This window comes from Zosterops lateralis, assembly GCF_965231275.1.
Source record: "Zosterops lateralis genome assembly, chromosome: 5".
Classification (NCBI taxonomy): domain Eukaryota; kingdom Metazoa; phylum Chordata; class Aves; order Passeriformes; family Zosteropidae; genus Zosterops; species Zosterops lateralis.
In genome coordinates, this window is record NC_139766.1 from 60677496 (window position 1) to 60698211 (window position 20716).

Here is a 20716-nt window from a genome sequence, read left to right on the forward strand (position 1 = left end):
CATTCCATAGCAACTCAATTAAGGGTTTGGGTTTTTTTCTCGTCTTGGAATCTATTTTAAAACTATCTGCCATAGCTCCCTTGCTTCAGTTTCTCAACTCAAATTCATTTCTAAATGCTGCTCCTTTTTCTGTCATATCTAAGATCTAACAATAGCTGCCTTCATTAGTGAAAGTTTCCTACAGAGACACTTCAGCCTAAGTTAGAAGCTGGCAAGGCTCTTGTTTGCTTAGGACTCATTCATGGAAAAGAAAATCTGAAGCTGTGTTTGTCTTTTGCAGAAGTTATAACTAAGGGAAGAGAGTACAAAAAGCATCAATCTTCAACTAGATCAAATGATCAATAAAACCCACTCAAATTGCATCCAGCAAACATTCTGCTCAAGGAGACTCTGCTTCAGAAAAATGACTTCATGATAGCTGAGCAGAAAGTGTATCCTGTGGAAATAGTTATGGCCAGGCAGTGAGCTGATCTTCCACACATTCTTTCACTCCCTGTGAAATAGAGGTGTGTTTGATTTTCTTCTGCCAATTTCAGTTGTCTCACTGTGCTCTGAAATCTCCAGATTGATTAATGGAGCTTCTCTGGAGAAAAAAGGATGTTTCTCTCCCTTACTTACATGTACACTGTGCACTGCAGTGGCACACACTGGTCTGGTTGTTATATTGTGTTTGGGGACGTGTGTTCTTAATGGAAAAAAGGAAGAAAATTGTCAGACTTAAAATGAGATATGTTCTCCAATATTGATTTCCATAAACTTGAGCTTCTTGTTCAAGTTTTCATAACCATTGAGTCTCCAGTGCCTCTCTATCTGTAAACATTTTCAAGTATTTGTCTCTGAGGATGCATGTGTGGGACCTGCTCATGTCTGACATAAACAGTTTCAGTTAAGGGGAAAACATTTTTTTTTTCCCTGACCTTGTGAATGCTGTGTACACAGAACTTTGTGGTCTCGATATTAAGGAGGCTGTTGCATTTCATTTTACTAGACTGAGGTTTCCTATGTGCCTGAGAATCTCAGTTTCAATGGATAAAGCAAGGGCTTAAGAGCTTTTGAAGTAATCATTACTTAGAAAACTGAAGGATTGTGCTCTTACAGCAACTCTTACCTTGTTTTCCTGGAAACAGATGAAAAAAGTTTTCCTCCATCACTGTTGTTTTAATTGTGATTCTGACATGTCTGCAGCTGGTAAGTTTGGCTGCTGCAGGAGTTAGCTTAAACTTTATATTTTATTTAATATTTTAAATAATAGTTTTGATTTTAAAAGGGATTATTCACAGACGCTCTCCCCAATAAGTTCAATTTTTATTTTTTTTTTTTTAATCTTGGCTCTTCGTAGATCTTTCCTTATTCCAAAGTTGTCCCCACTGGCTGATTTTGGTGGAGTGCTCTACCCTGTACCTCCTGACTGCATGAAACACATATAACACACCACATCTCTGCATGGTGTAACTCCAGTGTGTGCTTCTCTGTATTGGCACAGTGTGAGACAGAAGTGAGCAACACTCCCCTGTTGCAAAGTCACTCTTTATCCTCGTTTTCCTGTCATATGAGCAGCACTGTAAGCAGAAATACTTGATACTACAAAGCACATTCCTTAAATCAGTTTTAACTGAAACTGCAGCCACTAATGGTAATTTTTTATGTATTGCATCTCACTACAAGGAAACTGAGAATGTTTCTGAACCTTCAACAGCAATCTCCCTGTAAATGGCAGATTCTTTCCAATTTAACCTTAAGGTAATTCAGAATTTCGTGGCTTTATTATGCTCACTAGGGGGATAATTGCTGTTATCATTTAACTGCATTTACACACAAATCCCTGACACAAGCTCAGTCTTGTTTACATCAATGCAGTTATATACATGAGGAACTGCAAACTTTTACCTAAAAACTTGGTCTATCTTGATGACCAGAGAAAACCATGAAGCAATTTAACATGTACTTGCAACCAATTCATGGCACCCTTTTGAAAAATTACGATTTTTATTAATCACTATGGAAAGTAAGATCTTTAATAGAAAATTGTTTCTTAATGAACAGAGTTCTGTGTTGGAGGTAAGAGATTTAACATGACAGTATTGTTCTGAGGGGAATTTTGGTGCTTTGAGGTCAATTCTTGGAGTAATTTATGTAGGAAAAAATAGCTTAATACTGTTCTTGGCCCTAATTAAATGAAATTGGTGTTCTTTCATACAGGTGCATTATTTAGAAGGATGTTAAATATGAGAAAATAAGCATTAATTTTATTGTAAGAAAAAGGTCCAGGAGCATGAGCCTTTACAATTAGCTTTGTCTTACTTAAATGAACTTATAGAATGGTTAATTTCTATTCAGCAGTGGCTCTCCATCATTTGATTGGAAATATTCTATACTAAGAATTGTCTTTCAGTAAGAACCACAGATTATTGCTTTCAGCTCTGGGATCCTCAGCACAGGGAAGGTATGGGCCTATTGGAGGGAGCACAGAGGAGGGTCACAAACATGACCAGAGGGCTGGGGCACTTCTTGTGAGGAAGGGCTGAGAGAGCTGGGTTTGTTCAGCCTGGAAAAGAGAAGGCTTCTGGGAGACCTCATTGCAGTCTTTCAGTGCTTGAAGGGAACCTCTAGGAAAGGGGAGGACAGACTGTTTAGCAGGACCTGCTGTGATGAGTGGCAATGGTTTTAAATGGAAATAGCGTAGAGTTAGACTCGATATAAATAAGACGGTTTTTACAATAAAAATGGTTAAACTCTGGGACAGGTTGCCCAGAGAAGTGGTGGATGCCCCATCCTTAGAAACATTCAAGGTCAGGTTGGAGGGGCCTCTGAGTAACTTGTTCTGGTTGAAGAAGTTCATGCTCATTGGACTGGATGACCTTTAAAGGTCCCTTCCAACCCAAACCATTGTGTGACTTTCTGATTATTGAATTCAGTTTTTTTCATGAAAAACTTTCCCATTAAACTGGGGGACTGTGTCTTGTGACCGCCCTTTGCTTCCTCTGTGTTTCCTTTAAACTGTGATGAGCTTCATGATGGGGTCCAGCCTGAGCAAGGCATGACCCTTACTGTAGGCAGGAATAAAAAAAAAACCAAAAAAACCTCATTCCTCAATTAATTTCCAACCCCCTACATTCCTTGACAGCGATGCTATGCAGAGCGCACTCGCAAAAAGAACACTCCTTCCCTTCTAGCATTTTACACCGAGACACCAACGCAGAGCTGATATTTTTAATGCCCTCCCATGACTGACTGTGGTCATTTTGTTTGCAAGAGGTGACGTGGGGCCAGAGGGAGCCCCCGGGTGCGGGAGGGGAGCACGGGTGCCGTGCGGGGCCGGGGGTTGTGTTTAGCCTCTAGAGGGTGCGCTTTGATCCCTCTTGATCACACAACAATTTGCTGTGACAGAGGCGACGAGCGGGTGAGTGCAGCCACTTATGCATGAGCAGCAGCATCACCTAGCAGCACACACTGCCGAGGCGAGAGGCGAGGCTCCCAGCTTATGTAATAAACCATTCCAGGTCCTGTGTAGCCGGCGCAGGAGATGGAGCCTGCCTTTTTTTTTTTTTTTTTTTTTTTTTTTTTTTTTTTGTCACTGAATGGGTGTTAGATAGTCAATCAGCATTCAGATTTATGCTTCAGATGCTCATGAAAGAGGATGCTCTCCTTGGCGTGCCTGTCAGCGGTGATGTGAGCGTGCAGGTTTTTGTGGTTTTGGAGGTTTTTCCTGAAAATATTAGCACAAGCGTCCTGCCACGTAAACAGATCTGGGGAGATCTGAAGAGTTAAGAGATTTGCAGTATAAGGTTTTATTTTACCCTTTGACTTCCTCATAAATCCTTTTTTTTTTTTTTCTTTAATGTGAAAGGTATCTTCAGGAACATAGCTTATCATCTTCCTGTGATATATGTGAGCTTTAAAATGTAGTCTAAATTTGCTGGGAGAAAATCGTATTCAGGATCCAGTAATATAGTTGCATTCAAGACAGAATAAAAGGCTTATATTGCTACATTTGATTCAAAACAATGGCTTAATTGGCCAGGAAAATGTAGTTATCAGATGATAAAGATATGAAGTCAAGGGCAAGATATGCCTGAAAACAAGCTTTTTCCTGCCTAAAATTAGGCAAAGTTAATAGGTTAAATTTTGTTTATTGAATAAGAGAACCCAAAGTTGATTGATATAGTAATTTCAGTGTTTGCTATGGCAAATATTTAGCTCATTATCAGTTTTAATAGCATTTTGCAGAACAAGCCTTTTCTTGACATGCAGAAAATACTATTAAATTTCCCTGCATAGATACATTGTTATGACATGCAATAACTACTTGAATATAAAGGGGATTAATAATTTAAAAGGTGTTAACAAATTAGGGCCATCATTAAAAATAGACTTTGAACCATTTTGTAGAAAAATCAGATTGAGGTAATGCTCTGCTCTTATGATAAAGAATTACAGCATTAATTCTGCAAAGTGAACTTATTGCTCCTATTCGTCTCCAAAACCCTGGAGCATTAAAAGACAGGGAGAATGAAATGATCACTGCGTTTTTTCAGGCACAACAGCTCTAATATTTCCATCACAGTTTCACAGCTCAGCTTGCATGGTTGTGCTAGAGAAAAAAAACATAAACGTCATGCTTCCCTTTGTTTTGTTTTTGCTGGTCTTATGGAATCGGGTCGAATTTTTTCAGACAGTTTATATTAATATACTGAGAATTTTGCTTGTACAGCATCTGTGCAGAGTATAAAGCAAACATTTCTTCTGTATAGAAGCTGTTTCTTTTTTGATTTTTAAATGTAATCCCCATGTTCCTTTTGCATTTTGTTTTTCCTTTCTTGCAACAATTGATGACCAGAGGCATTTCAAGGTTGAATTCTTGTTGCTTTGCAAATTATTAATTTGTTTTCTTTCCAACTTGAGATAAACAGAAATAAGATCGTTTTTGAAGCCTTTTCTTCATTGTTTCAATTTGCATCCATGAAACATGCAGAAAAATAGACCCAATTTTTTTTTCTTTTTTTTTTTTTTTTTTTTTTTTTTTTTGTGCAAGTGTATTAGGAAATACATTTGTGATTCTTACTCATGTGAGTAATCCCTGCCCATATTGTTTCACTGCAGTGAGGGTCAGGTGTGAACCCTTATTTTAGAAATAGCTCAGTCAAAAGATGTAAATAAGATTTAAAAGGCTAGCCTTTAATTAGTGCTCATTTGCTTGTTGTTTACTTTCAGATGCAAGTTGGAGAAGGAAAAAAAATTATGGGATTTAAGTAATGAATTTCACATTTGAAGGACAGAAATATCAGTTCTTAGGCCCCCAAAGGAAGCAAAGTGTTTGTTCTCCCCCTCTCTCTTATTCTCACTTGCTATGGCAGTCATCTCCCTTCATAATATTTCTCTCTCATCCCCCTTCCTGAGTTTTCCCTCTCCTTCCCTGTGCACTTTCTGAGGCCACAGAACCCAGATGGTGCCCTCACTGTTGCCAGACCCTGGGGGAACTGCTTCTGTTATACCCACCTCTCAGTAGCTGTACTAAGAGGCATGCCAAAAGTCCAGTGCTGAGATATGTTTAATTTTGATATTATTTCCTTTCCAGTGAATTTGTTTGTCAGCACCAATTTTTATCCCTGAATTCAAGTCTCCAATATTGGCAGTGGTGCAACATGGAGTTTAAATAAAACAATGAGTTTCTAGACATCTGGTTGTGATTTTAGCAGAGTCAGATGTTGTTAAAGCACCAATCAATAAATGGTTAAAGCATTGTTTATATAGCACCTCTATTCCTGCTAATACTGAAAAATTCATAACATCAGGACATTTTTCAGGCAGACATGTATGTTTTGGTGCATTCAAGAAGTACATTTTCTTTTATATATCAATATAACAGTGTTCGGAGTTTTTTAATTACACAGAATGAAGAAATGGATGGAGAAAGTAGAGTGTGTGGCGGAGGAGAAAAGATTTGTGTTCTGATAAAATATAAATTCAGAGTATCTGTGGTAGAGATACAGTTAACAAGGGCCATCAATGATAACAAAGTATTAGCACGTTATTAGCCAGTGGAAGACCAAGGACAGTATTAGTCTGTTCTATGGCAGAGGGGAGAAAGTCTTAATAGATGACCTAGGGGAGGTCAGTGTGCTTTAATGCTTTTTTGGCTTTAGTCTTCACTGAAAAGGTCAGCTGGGATCATGTGGCAAACAGAGTTTATGTGTGCCACAAGGAAAAAAAAAATCAACAAGGTCCTAGGCTAGAACAGGAGAAAGTAGGCTAGAGAGTACTTAGAGGAGATATATCTTCAAATCAGATGGGCTGCAGAAACTTGATCCTACAACCCTTAAAAAACTGGCTGGAACAATTTTGAGGTCATTAGCCATTTGTGAAAGCTGATGGAGTTCAAGTCAGGTTCCAGAGTAGTAGAAAAAGACAAACCTTATGCCTGTTTTTATAAAGGGAAAAGGGAGGAGCCAGCATGAAATTTCAGATAGATCAATTCAAGATCCAGTCTTGGAGAAATACCAGAGTCTACAACCAGATGTTTAACAGATATGTAGAAGAAAAAACGGAAATCTGCAACAGCCAAAATGGGTTTGCTAATGCTAATTGTGTCAAGCCAAAATAATTACCAAGCAACAAACTTCCAGATAAAGCAGTTAAAATAAAGAGAATATATCTGATATAATCTGTCTGGAGCTTTTTGATATACTGTTATATGCAACATTTGTAAGCAAGAAAGGAAGCCTGAACTGCATGAATCTACTATCAAATGGATGAATAATGATTATTAAAAAACCTCTGACAAACAAAAGCTATCTGTGGCTGTTGTTAGAAATGGAAAGCTGTTTAGCTTGCTATTCTACAAGGATCTGAGTCTGTACTGAGTTGTATTTCCATTCCTTATCTGGAGAATAGTAAGTATGCTTTACCTTGGAAGGGAACACAAACTAGGGAAGGAACATATGCATTTTGTCCATGGTGGTGCAATTCTAAAGGATCTTGGCAAACTGTGAAACACACGTGATGTTTTCAACCTTATGTGTGTGTTTGTGTGAGTATACATAATCAGGAGTAATCAAAGGCAGAGTTACAAAAAGGGACCAAGTACCAGTTGTGTAGAGGGTGGGAAAAAATCAGCACTAGCAGTAGATCACAAGCTGAACCTGAGTGAACAGTGTTCAGCTGTTGTGAAATCTGCAGACATCTTCCTGGGATATTAAAAAATGATGACTCCTCAAGTAATCCTTCCGCTCTACTCAACACCAGTAAGGTTTCAGCTTAGTATCATAGCAGTGCTGGGTTTCATGCTTCATGGAGTATGCAGAACAGCTGGAGAAGGTGCAGGAAGGATGAAAAGGAGCTAAAAATCATGACCAAAAAAATATATTGATTTAATGGTAGATTTGAGCTTCTGCATCTATAGAAGAGACTCAGGGAAGAACAAAATCGCAGGTCTGAGCTTTGCAGAATTTGAAAAGGGGCATAAAATAAATAATGATTTTTTTCTCTTTGCCCATGATAAGTTGAAATAAAAGTAGTGAACTGAAAAATTGCAGTTAATGGAAGGATGCTTCTGATTAGCCACTTGGAAAAACTTTACAGCATTATAGGAACTTTTTTTCCGGTGGTTTATGAGTTGTCATTATGATGAGGATGATTTATATATGTAGCTGACATTCATATCAGAATACAGGCAGCAGCATTCCCAACATGCTGTAATTGTGGAGATAAGCCTGTGAAATGTCCATGACAGGATCTCATAGCCTAGAAAAAAAAAAAAAAAAAAGGGATGATTTTCTGTGAACAAAAAAATGCATTTTATCTGGCAATTAAGATTCATTTGCTAAAAAAGGGTGGGTAATAAATTTCATTTCTGTGCATCTCAGTATGATCATCTGTGAAATTAGCTTTAAGATGTTGGTATTTTTTGTAATACAGCTTTCCAAAATACTTTTTGGCTTAAGGGTATTGAAAGATATTCCTTGCCTACCCCAGTTCATCCCCTCATATTTTCCTTTCTGGAAGTTCTCCAGCTCTTTCTTCTCCTCTTATCCATGCTCCTCCTCCGCAGAAACCATTCCAAGGCTACCAATGTATCAGATTTTTCTATCCCATTGATTCTGATGGCAACAATATTCTTTTTTGCTGGTTGTTGGAAAGCCTGGAATCAGCTTCTTATTCAAGTTTAATGTGAAGGAGGGCTATGAAGACTCAGAGTGAAATCCACTTATTGGAGCAAAGTTCACAGCTGTGATCTGGACTCTTCCCTCCTTCCATTGCCTATTTCTTCTCTCTCTGGCTAAAATAACAAACCAGACTTTTTCATCTCCACTTTCCAGCCCAGGACCATTTCACCTCTTCCCATGATGGAGTCTTAGAACGTCTGGTAATTAGCATTCAAAGGTGACCACATGCTGCAAGTGAAATAAATGCCTGTTTCCCCACTAGCTGAGGTCAGGCAAGAGATCCATTTTCTCATTCAACATTTTGTGTGTGCACACAAGATTGTTTCTCTTGCTGCCAAGTCTTCCAATACAGTATGATGTTCATTAAATTTTATTTTTGCAATTTAAAAATGTTTCCATGTAAACTCAAGGTTAGCCATAGGTAGCTAGCAAGTAAGATGAATTTGACAGAAATTCTATTGAGTCTGTAGTGTTTTCTTCCTCTACTCAATATTAAGGAATCTATAACCCAAGAAAGGGCTTTTCAAGGGAAACTAAGCAAATAGAAAATTGGGACGTGGGGTGTATATTGCAAGATACTAAATATTTGAGTATTTTTCCATGTCTTTTGGCCTCTAAAAATTACAAATACTTATAGATTTGAAATTCTGATAACTGTTTGAAAAGCTAATTGTGTGCAATGCCTTATGGTTAAACTGTATCTATAATTTCAGCAGTTTCCTGCAAGCATTTAAATTATTTGCTTACATTTTGGAGGAAGAAGAGAAAGAGAAAAGGGCTACAGATTGGTGGAAGTTTTTTCAGAGTCTGACTTAATAAATGTGACAATCAAATATGAGGATTTTTGGAAACAGAGATAAGCGATGCTAGCCTGAAGGCTGAACTTAATGTCAAAGAGGGTGTTCATGCAAAGCAAAACAGTGTATCTAGTAAACTAGAGAAATATCATCTTTGGAGGAAAAAATCTCTAAAGATTATATGCCACTTTTAACAGGCAATAACAAAAAAGCCCTAGCTGTACCTCAGGATATGATCAGTCTTTTTGAACTGCATTTGTTCAGTGCTTTTTTGTTCTTCAGTGCTGTCTGCAAGCATTCCCTGTCTCAGTCATAAGGCTCAGAGTTTGGCAGTTTTATTTCTTTGTTATATTTTCATCATGTGAGATAAAAAGTCACGGATGAGTGATATAATGGAAACAAATGTTACCTGTGTCTGAGCAGGAGAAAAAAGCCCTCAGTTGCACTGAATCCGTGCTCTTATTCTTTCATAAAATTGTTTGAATTTTTTTTGAAATTGATAGGTGATTTTTTTTCCTTCTCTACTCAGCCAAACTGCCTCTCTACCAGAAGGGGAGTTCAGTAACCACCTTAGGAAAAGCATTTCTCAGGATAGCTGAGGTAGAGACTGTTGTAGGCATGATCTGTTCAGTCTCTGCAGGGGGGGATGAAGGCTGCATCGCTCTCGAGTAGCCCCTGGAGGTTAGCTCAGAGCAGCAGTACAGCTTTGGAGGGAGCTGTCAGCCCTCTGGGCTACAGGGATGTGCTCTTTTTAATAAGTACATTGCACAAGACAGTACCTATGAGGTAAAGGGCATTAAAGGGCATTTTTCCACAAGAAAGTCTTTCTTAAAATAATGATTAATAAGTCCAAAGCTGCACAGTTAATTTGTGAAAAATGCCAGGCAGTCCTAGATGCTTTCCATGTGAATGTAGCCTAAACAAAGTACATTCTACAGAGGGGAAGTTTGGTTCATCCCTTGCTCAGAGGTTTGAATTTAACTCTATTTATTTTCACCAGTTGTGAAGAAAGGGGTTAGTAATATGAAGATCATTTAATACTATAGTGTCTCGTCAAGTAAACAATATTTAACTTGATTAGTCTGAATATTCATTTGTGGGGTGGAGGAATTGGCAGAACTCCTTGTTTAAAAATAAGGAATATTAATAGGTATTCATTTGCTAGATATCATAACAGCATGTATCTTCCAATCAATTGCTTTTCAGAATGTGGGATGCAGCAGATTTTGAGGGTATTGTGTGTAATTTATACTTTTTTTTTTTTTTTTTTTTTAAGTACATGGTTGTGGCAAACACTTTATATATATCATGGTTTTTTCAAGTTTAGCTACTTCATTTAGTTACTGAAAGGTTAGACTTTTTTCTTGGACACATATTAGGTAAATACATCAAAAAGTTGCTCAAAAATTAAAATGGAGCATTATGTTATCAACACATTGAGCAAAACTCCCATATTCACAACCAGCAATTGAGTGAGCTAAATCAGACAATATTTTTAATATGAAATGACATGACAAAGAGTCTCTAGGATTTTCTTTTACGTATTTTTCTTTAACATAAAATCTCGATGTCTGATGTTCATAGACATGATTCACTGACTTGCTCACCGAATTTGAGCAGTCGTAATCAAAACATCACTGATGAACTGGTCTAAAATGAAACTGCAAGATTGCCTGCAAGATTTTTATTTCCAAAGAAATGCATGTGTGCCAGAAATGAAGGATGAGGTTCTGGTTGTCCTAAAGTTATTACGGGTGGGAGATTATACGGACATATATGGTAGTGATGAACAGAGATCAGAGAGACCGGAACATCAAGGGGAAGGAGAAATGGGAATTAAGAGATCAAAGACTGTAGAGGAACTGGAGGGAGAGTTGGCTTTGTCTTCACTGCCAAAAAAGGTGTGTTTTTTGTGTGAAAAAACTAACAGTAGCTGTAGTTATTTTGCTGAGGAAGACAACAAAAGCCTTGTAGCTTTTACTGTGATCTAGCTGAACAAGTTCAACTGCAGAAGTGAATTGTAACATTTGTCCATTGTCTCCATTTTACTTAACAGTAAGGTAATTTTTAATGAATGAACAGGGTAAAAATTGCTCTGTCTTTGCTTTATTCCATTGAACACTATTCAGAGAGAAAAAGCATAACAATAAAGAGTAGCCTAAATTAGACAGAAGTCTGATTTTCATAGTAAGCAACAATTATCACCACAAGAAGGACTCAGACTACCAGAAAAGCACATGGAGAGTAATATCTGGAGAGGATAAGGCACTGAGGATGTGCACTATGAAATACGAATTTATTTCACTCCATGTCACTGATTTGCTTTGCAAATATTGATTCACCTTTTCTCTCTGATGCGTCTTTATCTCTTGTTTCTTAAATAATCGCAGAAAATCACAGCTATTAATTAATTCTTCTCTTAATCTTTCATTATTCAAGGAAAAGGCTCACTGAAACCTAAGGTCATATCTCTTTAATACTGGCTATTTATAATTAGGCAGTGAAAACCATACCTAAATATTTAAAGCAGTTTGAGATGTTGATTACCCAGAACTCCCAATAGAAATATACACTTTATTTATAAGAAGCCTAGGGAGAGAAGGAAATGTGTATGATTTTGGAAGTTTTAAAAGTGTATGTTAAAAAATTGTCTGACCAAAATGATCCAGGTACAGTTGATTATGATTCTGAACAGCAATATTATTCCAGGACCATTCTTTATTGTCTTGCACTTCTTGGATTTCAGTCAAAGATGTGGAATCAAATGCTTAAATGGAGCAATCCAGTTTTAAAGACACTTTCCATAAATTATAGCTTTTCATATACTTTCTCATATAAAATTAATTGAGACTTTTAGGAAACTCATCTACAATTTCCTCCACCTCCTCAGTAGTAGACAAGACTTTGACAGAAAGCTTTGTATAAAGAAGAACCTGTGAGAGCACAGTTATGCTGGGTCTTATCCTAAGTTTTCCTTTATCATAGAAGTTTCTGTGGAAGGAATTTTCACAATAAGAATATGTTTATGACAGTAAATCATCCAGAAATAGAATTTATCATGCTTGAGTTACATTGGAAACTGTTGTTTCAGTTTGGGGAAGTATTTTAGCTGTGCTAAATTTTCATCTACAAATGTGTACTGGAAGGCAACATATCTACTACCAGAGAATACAGTAGATAATTCTCGTTTCTAGTATCTGAAAACAATTAAGATAAAAATAGCCTTATTCCTAATGTTAAAAAGCAATAGTAATACAGCTAAGCAGTAATAACTTGGTCTTCTGTTCTTCAGGATAGACCTCCAAGTAGCATCCTCTTGAATTCACAGCAGAAGAATAAGTTTTTTAATAGAGTAAATTTTCCTCTAGGATTATGTGCTTATGTCTACTGCCTACCTCATCGAGGGACTTGATTCTTTGTTTAGTATAAGTAGCATTGGGATCACAATAAAAGAGAAGGCTGGTCTCCTTTGCTGTCTGCAGACTAGATTGCCTTAAGAGACATTGAGACCAGTAGAGAAAAAAGAAATTACACTGATCCAATAGATATACTGCTGAGAGGTTTCTATTATATTCTTACCTCAGACATTGTGCCACCATTAAATTCACACTTTCAGGCCCTGGGAATCAGGTCAGCATGACAGAGAAGTTTGGCTAAAATGAATCTGCTATATTAGTTTTTGTGAAAATGATTAAGCTCCGCAGGTTTGAGATCAGGACTATTTTTCAAGCAGTCATTGTTTCAAAGCTAGGCAAATAAACCCTGATAGAAAAGAGAAAATCATATGGAGTCAGACCAAGATGAAATTGAGTATCAGAGTAAACAAACTACCTGAATACATGATCTCGAGTAGGAAAACAACACAGAGTCATTCATTTGGCACAGTTAAAAATCAGCTGGCAGGCATATTTTTTTTAAGTATTTTAAGTAGACTGCCCATCAAATAAGCATAATTATAATCAAAATTCTTACAACGTTCTCAAAATTCCTAAAGGCAATCAGCTCCACTCAAATTAGTAACTTGGATAAATCACCATTAATTAGCTAATATAAGCCAGCAGGTGGTTTTGAGCCCAGAGAGATTCCCTGGTTATTTAAATTATGTATACTATACTACACCAAAGATATAATAAGTGAAAGGGGAACAACAGGCACAAGTGTGCTAAAAAAATAAACAACAACAACAAAAGCACTCTTTAGGGATGATGCCTAGCTAAAGTCTTCTCCAACTCCTACACCCTACCCAAAGCAATACAAGACATCTCTGAACCTCAGCTCAGATAGAGACATCCAGGAATGTTCTGTATGGTTCCTATTTCAGCTCTGAAATATATGCAGGAAACAAATCTGCACTGGAAGCTTGTTTGGAAAGGTTAGTTCTGAAGATTTTGTGATTACTAGAAGGACAGAGAGAGCAGTGACTGTTTTATAGAAATTCACCACTGAAACCACAGGGATTCCCTTGTCATACACATATTCATCCCAAAAACAGTGGGAGACTTTTTTTTTTGTGAGCTCTGTAGGCAATTCCTATGAATAAATAAAATTACATAATTTTAAAACATGAATGTCTTCTGTGACCAATGCTGTTGTGGTCACTTGTGGACAGTAACTGTTAGGCACCAAACCAAACACTTTCACATTAGTATGTCAGAAGAAAATCAGATTTTTTTAAAATACTGGTACCAATAGTGTAATGAAATCCAGAGATTCTTTGAGAAAGCTGACTCAAACCTGCCTGCAAAAGTATTATCTTTCAATAACTCCTACTTGCATGGTGTGTTTTCCTAAAAATCTCAGGGATTGCCATAAAATTCTGTCATAATTTAGTGCCATGCTTATTCTTGGTGGTAATGCACAATCAAGGCTCAACTGTGTTTAAGAGTCTCTGAAGAAAAGGACATTGTTTAGGAAGAAACAGCAAGATCAATCCAGATATTTGTATTTTTCTCACTGAAAGTGTGGACAGTAATGCAGTAACTTAATACTTTAAAGGATTAAAACCCCTGCCAGGTTTTACTGAATGGTCTACAGGTATGGTAGTAATATTTAATCCCAAAACGTGCTCTGGAATCACCTGTGCCTTTCACATCCATCAGCTCAGTGTAGTGTGCTGTTTACAAAGAACTGAGATTGTGTATCACATTGTACTCCTGCCTCTGTGTCTGGCAGAAACTCTGTGTTGCTGGTGTTTTCTTCAGTCTCGGTGATGTACTTTGATGAACTTCTTTTCATACATTTATGCAAGGTTCTGGTCTATTCCACTTCTTTTTCAATGTAAATGGTAAATGTAATATAAACCTGTTATCCAATAACTATTTAGCATTTTCACTCAAGCACAAGTTTCAGTAAATTGGGTCTGTTCAACAGGAAAAAGAATAGCAGAGGAAGAAGGTTTTCATTGCCATATTACAACCCAAATCCTAAAGTTATAATTTTTCAAAGCAGAGAAAACATGAAACCTGTACATACCTAAGTCCTTCCCACTTCAGCAATAAACACACAGGAATTGGGCTTATTCTCACATCAGTGGGGAATCAAGACAGTTCCTGAGTTACTTGAAAAAGCCTCAAGATATGTTAGCAAAGTATGTACAAATGGTCACAACCATAGCTAATTGTGTAGGTGAAATTTATTCCATGTGCACACAAAAGTAATATCACCAGTTTTTAAAAAATGTGTCTTGCATTGTGTTTTAAACTACCTTAAAAATTCTGGTTTTCACAGTATAGAAGTGTACAGCTGTTTGGGGGAAAAAAAAAACCTGCAGACTTGTTGTTCAACACAGGCAACAGTGCCCTTTGATATCTTTTTTTGGACTTTGTAATAATGCTGTAACTACCGCTGTTCCCAAATATTTTATTTATAAAAACTGTCCTCCCACAGGGCGGTTGCAGATGATCTGCAAGCTGAAGACCAGTCTGCAAACTCCTCTCACTCTAGGAAATGGTGCTCCTGTTTGTAAATATCAGTGCTAGTCTTGGGATTTTTAACAGCTGGTGTGCTCCCAATTTCAGTACACATAGCACAGGATCCAGCTCTGGGGTCAAGAGTGGAGGTGACAGTTTAGTGTCCAGTCTTTCCATAGTGATGCTGATATGCTCTATTGTTGCTAAAACCATAGAAAAACAGTCTGAATGCCTTTACATTAGCACCACAGGCAGAATTTGTGTTATTCTTGCAAGAAAAAATAGTAATTTGATATCTTGGAGGGATCAGCACTCAGAAACCATCATTTGTTAGTAGCTTGTGAATGGAAGTGAAATAGGTGTTAATGTTCAGAAAATGTCAAGTTTGATAGAATGAGTTTAAGTCACCAAAAAGATGATTTTGAGAGGGTGATGAAAACCCCTGGTAGTGTTTAGCAGAGGTCATTTAAATCTTGTTTCCTACATGGAACAATTGGAAGAGTTTCTCTGTAGGTTTTTTGTGCTAAGCTTTCTCTAATATCCATGATTAGAGATCACACTTTTCTAATACTAACATGAGACAGGGAAAAAAGTAAGTAAGCTGAATCAGAGGCCTGATTGGCCTGGTGTCTGTCCAGCAGTGGCTAATAGATATGGGGAAAATATCAAAACAAGAAATTTGGAAGGAAGCCCTCTGTGTGATATTCTCTCCATATCTTCAGCAACACGGCAGAGACTTCTTGAAGAAGTTGAATCTAGATCCCATTATATTTAATAGGCTTTCCGGTATTTGTCCATGAACTTCTCCAGTGCATTTCTGTTGCATAATTGGCCACAAGCCAAGGCACCCCATTGAATTTGGCAGCTAAAATGCAGCTTCCTTGGATCTGCCCTTAGCCCGTGTTTTTGCAGCTTCAGTTGTGATTTTTGCTCTGTAAAAAAGAAGGTTACCATGTCTCACTCTTTTTTCTTCATGGCCCTGAATGAAAAATAGATACATCTCTTTATATCCTGCCATCAGTCATCTTTCTATCAAGCTGAAACTTCTAATCTCCCTGTGCATAAAAGACATTTTACATACATGCAGCAATTTGCATTTATCAACACTGAATTTTATCTGACACTTTATTGCCCAATCATAAACTCTTATTGAAGTTCTTTAAAGTTTTGATTTTGATCACCCTGTATAATTTTTTTGTCAGCATAGGTTCTGTCACTTTGCTGTTCACTAAGATTTTGAGTTGTTGTTGGGGTTTATTTAAATGTGTACAGTACAAATTCTGCCTTAGATCCCTGTTGAATTCACTACTGATGTTTCTTCATAATGCAAATCAATCCATTTATTCTTATCTTTAGTTTCTACCTTTAACTAATTGTTAATCCAGGGAAGATATCTGAAGCATTCTGAGAATCTAATCAACCAGGTAATATCATCCAGATCTCTTGTATTCCTCAAAAGAAAATAACCTCAGGAGACCTCTACAAAAGCGATCTTGATTTCTTTTCTTCATTATAACATCTTAATTTACTTATTTATGATTATATCCTTTATTAGAGTTGTAGTTAATTTGCCTGGTATGAAAGTCAGATTTTTACTGGTCTCTCCTCCCATGGCGCATTCTTGGTTTTAATTAATGTCTTGTTTAGCTTCATGTCACTCTTGTACTGAGGGTGAATTAAGCAATACCTTTATACACGTCCTTTAAACCTCTTGAGCAAATACTACTTTCTTGCCTGATTGATTTGACAGCTTGTTCTAATCCTTTTCTAACAGTGTTTCAGTTTGGGACTGTTCCTCTCTTATCTAGAAAATAAAAATGCTGATCTCTGCTGGAGATCTTCCTTACTGACCACCATCCCAAGAATACATTTTGCCTTTCTGATGTTACCTTTTATTCCTTGATCTCTCATGCAACTTTTTTTGGGGTGTGTTTGTTTTTCTGAGGAAAAAAGAAATATGTAATTGTTCTTTTTACCACTACTTCATCCTTAGGGGCACAAATAGAAATAGGAAAACAACGCAATCTGCAGAGGTGTGATACCTGATATCAGTGCTCTGTTATTTTTGGTCATCATAAAATAAAGCACTGGGTTAACTGGTACTTTTATGCCCATACCCTGAAAACTTCCAACTGTTGCATTTTAGAAAATTCTCTCTGATATCTTGAAAGTTCACATTAGAGTTCACTTAAAAGCCAGGGAGTCATCAGTTGTTGGTGAGTGCAGTGAGGGGGTCAAGTTGGTGTTTGTGGGGTGTGGCAGAGAGCAGCTTTCTGTGTCAGTGGCAAATGACCAGGATACAGAGTGAGTGTGAATCACCTGCCTTCTCCTGGGATATCCAGGGGAATTTCTGACAAGCAATTTCTGCAGAGGCCCTGATTCTGCTTTTAATTGAGAGCTATATATTAGAGACATCTGTACGTTCCGTCTTGCATTTTCAAAGTTCAAGGGAAGCTTCCTCAATAATCATTGTCAGAATGCAACATCATGTGGTTACTAGACTTTTAGTCACTTACTGGTTTTGCTTGTATTGTCTTGTTCATTAGATTTTTTTGGGGAAAAAAACCCACTCTGTATTGTTAATGACCATTTCCATTCTTCTTTCTTTCATCATTCTTTTCACATTTTTGCTATCTTCAGGGTTTTCTTTCGTCTTTTCCCTGCAAAGCTTTCCTGATAGGGACTTCACTCCTTTTTCTCTCATCACAGCACTGGTTAAATGATCAGAGATGAAGTTTGATTTGATAGCAAAGTGTCATTATTTGAATTTAGAGATAATATCCTAATGAAATGGGGGTAGAAAAAGAAGCTTATTCAAGGATATTCTTTAACTTGCCTGCAGAATCAGGCAAATACCACTGACTTAGATCTTGGAAGGACATTCAAACCTCTTTGGGGAAACAAATGGAGGGAATAGTTCAGTGAAAGTGTCCTGGAAGACTTTGGGTACTTGAAAGAAAGGGAGAGACAGAAATAGTTTGGAATGTATAAATGTGGTGAAACAGTAGAAAGCACCATCACTCAAAGAAGGAAAGAGCTGTATCTTCTCTAAGTTTTACCTGGTAGCCCTCAAAGTAGGGGCAGGGAATTGAATGAAACAAAAAAAATTCAGTTTGTGATCCTTTGTGGCTCATTTTTGCCAGGTCTTCAGTTAGTGCAGGACTCCTGAAAGGTTCTAGGCTTGCTGGCTTGTTTTGCGAATTTCAGAAGATGCAATGTGTGCTCTGTGATACCTTGTGTGAGCTTTTCAAAATTAGCTTCAAAGCTCCATATTACCATATTACATTTTTGCCAAGTCATATTTTCTCACAAGTGTATGATGCATGCTTGAATTAAGATGTCATTGTTTACTTAAATGTCTGGAAAAAAAAAGAAATTGCAAAAAATTCATGTCCTTTTTTCAACAGTTTAACTTTTAACCCTTTATTTTGCAGTGTCCTAAGACTGGGTTTTTTTCTAGTTACTTTCTGTATCTAGTGAAGAAGTACATTTATAAAAAAATACATAAAAGTACATAGGTATAAATGTAAACTTTGATTGATATTATACCCCCTGTGTTTAATAAAGTGACTTGGGAAGTTTTACAAAGTCAGGATTTAGTCCAGATCTGAACCAGTGTTTTGGCTTATATTAGGTTGTTTGTTTACACTTTCAGTGAAAAGGTATCTCCTTAGCAAATATATTATATACAAAAGCCTTAATTAGCATTGTCTTACTCAATTTAGTTGTCCATTTAGAGATCCAGTACTCTTAAAAATAAATTTCTTGTATCATAATTTAAACTTCTCTACTAAAACTACTGTTTGGATGCTAGTAGCTGTTGTCTTTATTAAATTGTAAATAATTTGTTTGTGAGATTAAACTTCAGATGAAGCTATAAAAAATACTTTGTTTTGTTAAAGCATTACTTAAAAGCTCATGGGGAACTGAGTTGTAGCTATTTCCATCTGTGACATGTTTTTTCTATAAAATCAGAAAACAAATTTCATACTAAACTTGCCTTTTCACATAATTGTTAGTTGTCAAGCTACTTTGCCATTGCAAATAATAATTGGAATGTAAATATATAAAGGAAATGTGTATTTGAGATGTCTCCACTTTTGATATAGGTGAACTTAGCGATCTCTAGAGTAACAATGTCCTAGAAGTCAGTGAATCCTCTTTCTGAATGCCATCTTATACCAACTCTTGAAAGAAAAGTACAAATAATGGATGAAAGATTGAGATCTTTAGTGTAAAAAAAAAAAAAATAAGAGAATATTCCTTTTTTTGAAGTAGTATTGCTTCTTGCCTGTGCATTCAGGAAGGAGTAAAATCATACAGAACTAAAAACTCATCACAATGGATTAGTTTTCATATGGATGAAGTGCAGACATTAATACTTAGATTTGGATTAGTATTTGAAAAGTGATCTGAAAGTTATTTTATTAGCATATTAAACAATCATATTAACCAATAACAAAAAACATGCAGTTTAACATTCTTATGCAGAAGTAGAATGCACAAAAACTAACATTGACTTCTCTCTTCTTTCAAACTTGCAGATAGGTTCAAAATGTTTAATTAGTTACTATTAAAATTGAAGTCAATGACTAGAAAGGGAATCTAGAGCAAATGTGCACCACAGCTTACCCTAAAGGAAGAAATATTGAGCCAATGAAAGCAACCTACAGAGAAGGGGAAATAACAGGCATGTGCTGGCATATTAGGAATGTCTCTCCATAGATGTGCAAGTTTTATTTCACATTGTCCTCACCCTTCTCAATAAGAATGACTGATAGCTTCACTTTGTGATTTCCCAGCTTTTAAGAGTCTATTTTTATTTATTTTTTATGACCAACCTTGCACTTGTTAAATGTAATTTTTGCTTTATGTAACATAGAAAAAAGCACATCTGCAGTATGCTGTCCCATGAATTAACAAGAATGACTGGACATAAGACAAGAAATCCTTTAAAAACATATGTTCACATTAAATATCTGGGCTAGCTCTGTAAAGAAGGTCTTATGGGGTCATTTTTGATGCAATGCAAGTAAACCATTTCTGCTCTTCTGAAATAGTTTCTTTCAGGTTTATATTGAGCTTGTATAACGGCACATTACATAAATAAGGGCTTAGTTTGTACATTAGTCTTTTACATCTTGGAGTCTTACTAAATCCTTGTTTTTACTAACTTGATGCTTAAGAGATATTGATTTCTGCTACGCATGCCTGTGGTGTTTATTTTGATATGTCTGGGATTAAAAACGAAATTAACACGCATAATCAGTTTTCTTAGAATTAAAAAGGGTGCTTTGGCACCTTTGGTTACATTCTTCTGAAGAAAAAGGAAAGCAGAAGAGATGTGATAAAAAAGGGATCGATTTATTCAATCACTGGGTATAAAAACATTAGCCCTGGGAAAGACCCTTCCTCTAAGAGCTTTAGCTGCCCAGTCTCACTTGTGTGGCACAAAATAATTTGCATTTTTAGAGAAAATTCATGCCTTCTGTGAGTTCTAGTGAAACATGAATAAATTGCTTTCTTTTCCTCTTTTTCTGATTTTATAAAGCTGAATCCATTAGGGGCTGAGTCAAACTGTAATGAAAGAAAGGCAACAACTGAGATGATGGAAACCCTGGATTAGATTTCTTAGTAGTCCAAGCCCAGCTGTCATGGCCTACATGTCAAGTTAGTGCTCTTTGGGGAGGCCTGGCAGTACATGTGAATATTTTTTTTTTAACTGCTGTGTTACAACAGGTCTCTAAAGCAGCTAGGAATTAAACAGAGATGCAGAGATTAAGAATTAAATAGAGCCACAGCAAACAGTCCACCCGGGAGGCTTGCAGTGGGGCAAGTAAACCTTCCC

The 20716-nt window shown here is 36.7% G+C and overlaps 1 protein-coding gene across 1 annotated transcript in view; it reads left to right on the forward strand.

Moving 5' to 3' along the window:
- Positions 1 to 20494, forward strand: part of TTC29 (tetratricopeptide repeat domain 29) — a gene marked incomplete at both ends in the record, with an annotated part of 101797 nt that extends 81303 nt beyond the window's left edge. The window contains one exon of the mRNA XM_083861976.1: positions 20409 to 20494. Coding sequence (XP_083718102.1) covers positions 20409 to 20494 — 86 coding nt within the window. The remainder of the gene's footprint in view (positions 1 to 20408) is intronic.
- Between the last annotated feature and the right edge of the window lie 222 nt (positions 20495 to 20716).